The sequence below is a fragment of the Orycteropus afer genome, unplaced genomic scaffold (genome assembly GCF_000298275.1).
Source record: "Orycteropus afer afer isolate SDZICR_OR568_19922 unplaced genomic scaffold, OryAfe1.0 scaffold00018, whole genome shotgun sequence".
Taxonomy (NCBI): domain Eukaryota; kingdom Metazoa; phylum Chordata; class Mammalia; order Tubulidentata; family Orycteropodidae; genus Orycteropus; species Orycteropus afer.
The window spans coordinates 6,459,941-6,470,469 of record NW_006921605.1 but is presented as its reverse complement, the minus strand read 5'-3'; the positions used below and the strand labels follow the sequence as shown (position 1 = coordinate 6,470,469).

Here is a 10,529-nt window from a genome sequence, read left to right as displayed (position 1 = left end):
ATGAGTTGAACTTTTACCCCAAGTAGATACACTCCTTGGAGAGAACAATCATGGGAGAAAGAAGGGCTGCTTATGCATATGGTGACAGCTCAGGGGGCAGGAGTGCACGGAGGGATGGATACAGGAAAGAGGTAACTATGGGGAGAAAGTGGGAGGGGAGCTGTTGCATTGTGGTAAACTGTGGTCAATGTCATGAGACAAAGTGTAGTGAACTGCTGTATGGAAAGTAAATTTGCTCTGTCAACCTTCACCCAAATCACAATTAAAAAAAAAAAAAGAAATACAGAGAAAGAGAACGCCATCAAAATCAAAAACGTTTGTGCTGCAAATGATATCACCAAGAAAGTAACGAGATAACCCACAGAATGGGAGAAAATATTCACAAATCCTGCATTTGAGTTAAAAAAAAAAAAAGAAATCTTGCAACTTGGTAAAACTGAGCAATAACCTCATTAAAAAGTGGTCCAAGGCAAATTTTCACCCAGATCACAATTGTAAAAACAGGGCAAAGGATTTGAATAGACTTGCTTCTAAAGGAGATACATGAAAGGCCCACAAACACCAGAAAAGGTCAACATGATGACCCATCAGGGAAATGCCAGTCAAAGCCACAGGAGATACCACTTCACACCCAAGAGGTGGCGGTGAGAAAGGAACGAAACGAAATGAAAATGACAAGTGTCAGCGAGGATGTGGAGACACGGGGACCCTTGTGGAACCCGGCGGGAACGTGAAATGGTGCAGCCGCTGTGGAACGCTGCCTGGCAGCTTCTTGGATAGGCAAGCGGAGTTACTGGCACGGGGCCCAGCGATTCCGCTCTGAGGCGTCTATGCTGAGAAATGAGAAGCCACGTCCCTGTGAAAACCTGCAGCATCCACTACACCATTACTCGTGACAGCCAATAGCTCAGCACATCTGCGGGGAAAGTTCCATTCTCAGCACCAGGCTGAACTGGAAGGACGGATCCGAGGCCCTGGTACGGACATGTTTTCAGGAGGAACCCTGAAAACGTAAGGCTGAGTGAAAGCATCCAATCACAAAAGACTGGAGAGTGTAGGACTCCACATCTAGGAAAACCCTGAGTGGGAAAATCTATGTAGACAGAAAACAGAGGAGGGATCATCAGGGGCCGGGCAGGGAGACAGGAATGACTGCTAATGGGTACAGGATTGCTCTCTGTAGTGATGAGAATGTTCTAGAATGTGGTGACAGGGCACAACTCAGACCGGATTACAGCCTTGGAATTTTACACATTGGGAAGATTTGGTGGTACATGAGTAACAGTAACAAAGATGTTTTAAAAACAACAGAGAGAAAGGACTTACATAAGCCAGTCTCACAGGACAAACCTATAGTTTTCTAACTTTATTTTGCCCTTCTCTATCCATCTTCACACCCAAGTTCCAGTACAGTGCTCTGCACACGATGATGAAAACTTGGGAGTGACCCCTATCAGAAGTTCCCCAGCCCTGACGTCCCAACCTCAGGGATGCAGGCTCTCGGCTCATGGATACACGTGCCAGTTACACCAGTGTGCTCTCACTGGGTTTAGATGCCCCAAGGTATTGATCCCATCAACCCTCAGAGCAGCCAGGTGAGGCCACCGGCTGGTTACCAGCTCACCCCAACGCTCCGTAAAATACTCCCGTTTCTGACGTAAGCTACACCCAAAGAGAAGCTGGAAAGTGAGGCTGAGCAAAAGCCACTTTCCCATCTTAGTTCCTCCGCTCACTCCCTCTCTTAGGCGAGACACCCACCTCAGGGCTAGTGCTGAGCTGCCACCAGAAAATCGTGTCAGGCAACTGGGTGACGTTCACCCTCCCTTAAGACTCCTGGGCCCACTCACCCTCCCGGACGTCTGGGCCCCTCCTCTCGCCGAACCCTCCTGCCCTCAACGCACTACACAAACAACACTTTCCAGTTCCACCCCATCTTGCTCTGATAACCTAACGACCTCGATACTTAAAAGATTGAACAGAAAAAATGCAAGCACAAAAGCAGATGCATTCATAAACAAACGTTAAAGGTACAGTTGAAATACAACTTGTAATTTAATTAGATCTGTAGAATGTAATCAAAATGTCGAGCTGTAACTCCCCAGGCAAACTGTGACGTCTACCGTGTGTGTATCCTACCACTGTTGTTGCTAGCTGTCATCCAGTCGGCCAGCTCACAGTGCACTGCAGTGAATTACTTGCTATGGCTTTTCTAGCCGTAGTTTTTCTAACTCCCACGATTACTGGGTAGGACCATGCAAACAAGGTTATAGAACTCTGATATTGGGATGGGTTAGTTCTGTCAGTCTGCCAGGCTTAATATGAGCCACCTAGAGGCAGAGGGGGATTTCACTGCCATCAAGAGAGAAGAGCTGGAGGTGAAACAGAGTGCACTCTTGGACCTGAGATCCCTGCACTGGACCTCCTTGGCAGAAATGCCCTGGCAGAGAGAGACACCCCAGCAGAGAGAGACTTCCTGGCAGAGAGACGGTCGCAGTGGAACCAAGGAGCATGAGGCAGGGCAGCAGGTTTACAAGGCCCACAAAATGAGAAAGCTGAGTGCCCTTGGGCAGGAGGCTTGCTGGTAGAGTGGGGTGCACCTAGTTGTGTCTATCGGTAAAGCTAAAAAAAGCTTTGTAACATTTGCCCAGAGGCCAGGCAGAGAGGCCAGTGGACAGAGAGCCATGCCTGAGGACACAGCAGAAGGGAGACTGTCCTGATCAAAGAGCTGTATCCTGAGAGTGTTCCTGAACCTGAGCTGTAGCCTGTTACTTCCCTAATAAACCCCACAATCGTGAGTACTGCCTGTGAGTTCTGTGTGGCCATTGCAACGAATTATCAAACCCAGCAGAGTAGGAAGTGCCATGGGAGGGACAGCTGGTGTCGGAATTAGCAAAAAGGCTGGAGGGTGGCAGCACGTCTGGCCTCGTAGGAATAGGCCTTGGGCTGTGGATGGCGATTCTGTCTCCCTTTGTGAGGCTGGAGAAGGTCAGAGGTGAAGCCTCTGTTACAGTGTCACACAGTAAACTGTTCCATGAGGTTTTCCCAGCTCCAGTCTTTACAGAGGCGGTTTGCCCGGCACTTCTTCCATGGAGCTTCTGCATGCACTCGAACTGCCAACCTTTAGGTCAGGAGCTGATCGCAGAACACTCGCACGGCCCTGGCTCTGTGTTCACTGCCCACGTCTACTTAGTCTACCACGTGTTCCTCTAAGCTGGTCTAGGATTTCTCATGGGGCCAGGGTAGGGGCTGAGGCCCCCAGGCCTCCCACTCGACTCTGCTGGCTCCTTACCACTTTGTTGAGCTCCGGGCTGTCCGGGCTATTGTCCTGGAAGTACTCCACAGCCTTCTGGATCTTGGCCATGCTGCCCAGGTACTCCTCCAGCCTACCTGTGGGGCTGAGAAGGAAATGAGCTAGATCAGCTTGTTGTTGTTGTTGTTGTTATGTGCCATCAAGTCAGACCCGACTCATATCAACCCGTCCTTGGGTTTCCGAGGGGGTATCACTACGGAAGTAGATTGCCCAACCTTCCTTTCAAGGAGTGGCTGGTGGGTTTGAACTGCCAGCCTTCTGGTTAGCAGTCAAGCGCCTTAGGCACTACGCCACCAGAGCTCCTGGGATCAGCTTAGGGGGTGGTAAAGAGAAAGGACAATGAGCAAGGGGGTGACGCGGGGGACTCTCGGTCCCAGCATGCTCTCGCCTTCCGCTCCAAGGCCTGGAGTGGTCGGCTGGGAGGAGGAGGAATGGGGCTCTCTGGGCCTGGCTCACCCCTCCCTGATGGTCCTCTCGGTGTCACTGGCCACGTGGTAGTAACTGATGACGTGGTCCAGGCAGGACAGGGTCTTCTCCACGTTCTCCTGCAGCCGCTGCAGGGTCTCCGTCTGCTTATGCACAGGGATGATGGAGTTTTCCAGCTTCATGAGGCGGCTCTCAAACGACGACAGGATGGACACCTGTGGGGGCAGGGCCTCTGGCTTCAGGCCTTAGGGTTGTCCCAGTGCTGCTTCTAGCCAACCACCAGGCCTTCGACGTTTCCTGCCTTTCCCTCGCTGATAAGCTCCATGAGGAAAGGGACAGGATCTACTGGTTCACCACCAAATCCCCAGCACCTCACAAGTGCCAGGCACATGCCAGGGAGTCAGAAAAAGTCTGGGTGAAGTTTGAGTTGAAGGGAAGCCAAGCATCAAATTAACTCCTGAGTTAACCCCAAGACAGCTTCCCTTTCATCCTCTGAAGCCAAATCTCAATTTCTCTTCTCTCTGAAACTTTCTTAGACCCATGAGGAAATAGAGTCACCTCAAATGCATGGCTGACCTCTTCAAAACCCTCATTCTCTGAGGGGGACGCTCATTAAACAAGGACTAGGACTTTATCAGGGAGCTCTGGTGGCACAGTGCCTAAGGCATTTGACTGCTAACCAGAAGGCTGGTGTTTCAAACCCACCAGCCGCTCCTCAGGAGGAAGATGGGGTAATCTACCTCCATAGAGATACTGCCTCGAAAACCCAAGAAGGGGGTCACTCTGAGTCAGAAGTGACTAGATGTCAGTGAGTTTGGTTTGGAGGACTTTCTCATCATGTTACTGAATGAAATTCAAGTTTGTAGCTACTCAGTGGGAGCTCTGGTAGCATAGTGGCTAAAGGCACTTGACTGCTAACCAGAAGGCAGCAGTTCAAACCCACCAGCCACTCCTCAGAAGGAAGATGGGGCAATCTACTTCCGTAATGATACTGCCTCAGAAACCCAAGGAGGGGTCGCTATGAGTCGGGTCCGACTCGACGGCACATGACAACAACAACAACAACAAGTCTCACCCAGGAATAAAGGAAACTAATATTTACCGAGCACCTGTTGGCACCTTAGTGGTGCAGTGTTTAAGTGCTCAGCTGCTAATCAAAAGATCAGCAGTTCAAACCCACCAGCTGCCTTGCAGCAGACAGATGTGGTAGTCTGGTTCTGTAAAGATGACAGCCTTGGAAACTCTACAGGGTGAGTTGGAACTGACTGTACGGCAGTGGGTTTGTTTTGTTGTTGCTGTTGTCACTGTACACCGAGAACTGTACAATGCATTCATGTTTTGGTTCATATGACCTTCACAGGCACAGGAGACTGACATCATCTCTGTTTTAACAGACAAGCTGCTATAGACTGAATTGTGTCCCCAAAGCAGGTGTTGGAATCCTAACCCCGCTTACAGCTGTGGATGTGATCCTGTGTGGACATAGGGTTGTCTACAGGGTGTGTCCCAACCTTAATTGCTTGAGTTATAGGGAGTAGCGCAGAAACAGAGACAAGCAAACACAAACGGGGAAGACGTTATATAAAGATGGCCACAGGACTGGGGAATGCCAAAGCTAAAGAGGCCGGGACAACCATCTTCCCAGGAGCTGAATGGGTCTTCCCTTAGGCAATGCCCTAAATTTGGACTTCTAGACCCTTAAACTTAAGAAAATAAATTTACATCCTTTAAAGCCATCGCTTTGTGGTTTCTGCTACAGGAGCACTAGGAAGCCAAGACACAAGTTAACTGAGGGTCAGAGTTACTGGTCTGGAACCACACAGGGAAGCGGTTCTGTGGGTCTCCAGAACTCCCTTGGGCCCTGAAGTCCTCTGGGTGGAGGGCTGCCTTCTCTGGCCCCAGTAATCTCGGAGTGCCAGCCCACGGGAGACAGTCCCTCACACCTGTGTTGGAGATGGCAGGGACCAGTACCACGCCCACCTGGTCAGTCCCACTAGATGTCTGCCGAGGGAGAGAAGGGAGAGTCTGGGCAGAAAGCACAGAGTCCAGGCCAGTGGGGGCTGCAGGACCCTCCGTGCAGGGGTGGGGCACGGGCACGGGCACGGGGACGAGGTTAGACAGATGCCACATTACTGCCAGGGAACCGCACACCATACACGCATTACCACCCATGCCAGAACCCCAAAGCCAGAACCGCGGGGTCGCACAGCTCTCCTCCGGGGGCTGGAGCGCCGTCTGCTCGTCTGCTGAGGCCTCACTCACCATGTTCTTGGTGAGCTGGTCGCTCTTCTCTAGGCTGTCTCTGATGAAAGACAACGTCTCCTCTTCCTGGGGGAAGCGGAGGGGAGGACATCACCAGAAGCCGGAGACCAAAGGAGATTGAGAGCGTCCCCGGCCCTGACTCAACTCGCCCCTCGCCCCCAACCCCATCTCCTCGCTGGAAGCGCCTCCTCCCACCTGCCTCCTCGGGGAGTAGATGCGCGGGCCCCGATCTAGGCCCTTTTCCCTCATCTCCTCCCCCGCCTCCCCAGCCCAGCTCCACCTGCTTCAGCTTGTCTTCTATTTCCCGCCGCCGGGCGGACGCCTCCTGCGGAGGAATCATTGCTTCCAAGGCTGCTAATCCCACTGCCCTGGATCTAGCACAGCGGTCCCACTCGGCTCCCGTCCCTGTCACACCCACTTCCGGTTTTGGCCCCGCCCCTTGGTGCGCTGGATGCCATGTTGGGCTGGCAGGCGGAAGTGCGCCTGCGCGGGGCTTAGTAGCAGGCCGGGGCAAGTAGCCATCGTGGGTGTGGCTGGGAAGTGTGGCGTGCTTTAGTTTCCCGTTAGTGCAGGTTCCCTGCTTCGGCAGAGAAGGTTCCGGAGCGGTGTTTTGTGGCTGGCAGGATATTTACAGCTGGTTTGCAGGCTTTCCCGGAAGATAGACCCCTGTGACAGAGACTAATGGGAAAACGACGAATTCAGGGCCCAGGAGCAGATGGCGCGCTCCTAGCTGAGCGCCGCACAGAGCATGTCGTGTAATAGATGCCAGTATGTCCGTTTAATGAACCCAGGTCTTGTGTAGTCGTTTCCCCGAACGGGTCCAGAGCACAGACCAAAGTTGTGACTTGTGCGTGGCCCAGCCAAGTACCCGGGGTGGCAGAGCCCTCGGGGAACGTCCATCCTGGGAGCTCGCGGCGTGCTCTCCAATTCCTCCCTAGGGTGTCTGGTTTGAGACCCGTTTTATCTCTTGGGCTTGTGACCACGCTAGTGGTACAGAATCGCTTCTAACGCAGCCTGCTTAGGTCCGGAAAGCTGCATGAGGAAGACTGGAAGGTCCTGAGTTTGCACAAGGGATTGTGGAACCAGCACACGATCAGCTAGGGGGAGACTGAGGCCTCGCACCGCTCACGGCCTCGGGGGAAATTAGACGGGCTTGCGAGGCTGTCAGGGCCCGCTCTTCCGAGCTCCAAACCCAAAAAATCCAAACCCATTGCTGTTGAGTGGATTCCAACTCGTAGCAACCTTGTAGGACAGAGTAGAACTGCCCCACAGGGTTCCCAAGGCTGTAAATCTTTGATGGAAGTAGGCGCTGACGTTTCTCTCCTGGGGAGGGCTGATGGGTTTGAACCGCTGACTTTTCACTTGGCAGCAACTTCACCACTCTTCAGAGACCCAAACCATCCCAACTCCTTAGCTAAGACAGCATCTCCTAGGCACAGCTCCAGGGGAGAGAGCCGGAAGATGCAAGCCTGGCTGTTGCCGGCTCCCAGACATTCCCCACACATCAGCTTTTCAGCACAATTTGGCACCATTCCTTCCTCAGTCCCTTTCTTGTCCACTTGCCCTTTTGCTCCAGCCCTTGGAGAAGTAAATGACCACCCCATTTTATTCAGTCCCTCAGTGGCCTGTGTATCCAGGCACAGGAGGGTACATAACGGCACATATGCTGATGAGTAAGAAGGTTTAGGGGCACCAGGGTGTAGATTTCCCAAGGCCGCTTGGAACCCAGGATGCAACTGCCTAGGGAAGAAAGACAGACTGGAGACAGCTGGGCAACTCTTCAGCTGGGGCCAGAGGACACAGTTCAGAGCTGCTGGCTCACCATGAAGGTGGTGATGAAGGGTGGATCCCGGAGACACAGCCGTGCTGCGGGTGAGAGAGAAGAGAACAGGGTCATTGTGCAAATATACCCAGGATGATGTTACTGAGGTAGCCCCAAGAACCAAGTGGGGGGAGGTTTACATTGTTGCTGGCCACAGATGGACCACAGAGTTCAGGTAGACCAGCCCCGAGGGTCTCAGCCAGCACTTAACCTCTCTGAGCCTCTGAACAGCCCCTAACCTGTAGTAGATGCTCCAAAAAAAAAAGTAAATCTGCATTCGCCCAGAGGGAGAGCTGGACAGAGGGGAGTGTCTAGCTATGGGTACAGGGAGGGGCAGAGAGTTTGTTGTGGTTGGCGATGGTAATTGGGGCGTGAAATCAAATGTACACGAACTGTTGAATGTAAAACAAATTTGCTCTGTAAATTTGCACCCAAAGCGCACACACACAGACAGACACACAGGCTCATCACACACAAAATAAATCAATAAAATAACATCTCGCTCTCTAGGTTTTAGGAGGGTATGTGCTATGATGGTGAACTCATTTTAAAATTTGTCCAATACTGTTGCACTTTTGTAAATAACCTATGTGTGTGCTTTCTGTAGTCTCAAATTTCTTTCAAATCCAAGTGTAACTTGGTAGCCAACTCTATTTACTGCGTGTCTGCTGTTTGCCCGCTGCCCTTGTGTTATCCTGTCTGAGCCTAATAATAAACCTGTATGTCAGGTACTGCTCTGTCCCCCTAGAGCAGATGACATGCTCAGGCCCCCACCTGGCACGCCACAGCAGGTAACGCCTTGGCTGTGTTCCTTCGCCTCAGCACTCTGGGTAGCTCGGGAGTCTCATTTGTTACCATGAAAAGCTGCCACTCTGGTTTGCAAGAAAATCCATTGTCAAAGGCAGGCTGTGTTCACGGCATCCGTAAGTACTAAAAGGCAGAACGAGAACCAATGAAACCAAGCCTGCTGCTGTGAAATCGCTGTCAACTCACTGGCGCCCCCGTGTGTTACAGAGTGGTACTGTGCTCCATGGGGCTGTAATCTGTACAGAAGGAGGTCACCAAGCCTTTCTTCCACAGCACCGCTGGGCAGACTCAAACTCCTCACCTTCCAGGTAGTAGCTGAGCCAAGCTTAGTGCCACCCAGGGCCCCTACAGAAGGAAAAGATAACTTTAAATAGCCTCAAGCCACCATCAGGCACGTGTTAACAGCAGATACTGATTCAGTCAAAGCTGTAATTCTTCAACTACCCTTGGCACAAGCTGCTTTAGCAAAGGGAGCAAGCCACAGCTGCCACCTCCAAAGCCACCAACATCATCCACCAATTTGTGCAGAACACACAGGTGCCAGTCATAGCTAGGCCCCTGCTGCTAGCTCACAGGCAAGAGGGAAGGAGGCAGGAGAAAGGCAGGCAGGCAAGCAGGCAGGCAGGGTCTTCCTCTCCCAACAGTGTGTTTCTTTAGGTTCTTCCGGCTGGGATGTCACCTTGGGTACCATGCCCGCTTGAGTGCTGGAGGCCCTGTGGGACCCTGGAGAGGGAGGAGCTGGAAGGCAGGACCAGAATCCTAGCGGAATCCGTGCAGTGGCCAGCCAGGGGTGGGGCCTGTGGCTGGAAGAAGGGTGGATTCCTGAAACTCACTGGCAGGCCTGGAACTGAGGAGTGGCCGGCGGAGTGGCCGGGAGGAGGCCGGCTGAGGGCTGATCAGAGGCAGGCCTGGGGCCTTGTCATCACAGCTGAGTGATTGCTCTTGGTTTCCAAAAGAGGACTCAGGCACAAGCAAGAGGCAAGTCAGGCCAGCACGCTGATGGCACCGCCTTGGGTGACAGAAGGCCTCAAGTCAGCTCCAACAGGGCTGTCTCCTAGCTCCCTTGGCCCAAGCCAGAGCGGGTGCCCAATAAGTCTACAATGAACAAATAAGTAATGCATGTGTGAGGGCCGAGGCCAGGACGGTGAGGGAGGAGCAGGGGCATGGGGGGAGGGTCCAAGCAGAGAAGCTAACGCTGGCTCTAATCCCAGGATCAGTGACATACTCAGGACCGGCAGAAATATCCACACCCTGAGATGTGGCTGAAAACTCTGCCCCCCTTCCCGGCCCTCTGCTGCCAGGGACCAGCGCTCCCTGCCTCCCATTCCCACTTACTCAGGGCAGGTCTCCGGAGAAGTCTGTGCGGTGGGTGGGAGGGATTCTGGCTTTGAGGTGGGAACTGTGGACACATGTTCCCACAAGAGTGCATCACATGTGGTGTTGAGTCCCAGTGCTAGGACAGGCACAGGGTGGAGGAGGGAGAGTCCAGGTATGAGGTCAGGTGGGCCTCGGGTAACCCCAGCCCTGCCACAGACCCGCTGTGTGACTTCAGCCAAGGGAGGGCGTCTCTGAGTAACATACCGTGTGTAGGGAAATATGCCCCCTGGAGGATTTGGGGTAAAAAGTGACATAACCTATGTAAAGGCCGGGAGCTCTAGTAGCGTAGTACCTAAGGTATTTGACTGCTAACCAGTTGGAAGGAAGATTGGATAATCGACTTTTGCAGAGATACCACCTCAGAAAACCAAGGAGGGGTTGCTGTGAGTCAGGATCGACTCAACGGCAGTGAGTGTGGTTTGTTTTTTTTGGTGGCACTTAGTAGGTGCTCAGGGAAGACGCCTCCTGGAAGATTTTGGGTAAAAAGTGACATAAGGTATACATAAAGGGCCTGGCACTTAGGAG

General features: G+C 52.7%; 1 protein-coding gene across 1 annotated transcript in view; it reads right to left on the bottom strand.

The window, feature by feature from the left end:
- Positions 1–6,338, bottom strand: part of EXOC7 (exocyst complex component 7) — a 23,722-nt gene extending 17,384 nt beyond the window's left edge. The window contains exons 1-4 of the mRNA XM_042783528.1: positions 6,279–6,338; positions 5,999–6,064; positions 3,767–3,951; positions 3,290–3,395 (exon numbers count right to left, since the gene is read on the bottom strand). Coding sequence (XP_042639462.1) covers positions 3,290–3,395; positions 3,767–3,951; positions 5,999–6,064; positions 6,279–6,338 — 417 coding nt within the window. The remainder of the gene's footprint in view (positions 1–3,289; positions 3,396–3,766; positions 3,952–5,998; positions 6,065–6,278) is intronic.
- Between the last annotated feature and the right edge of the window lie 4,191 nt (positions 6,339–10,529).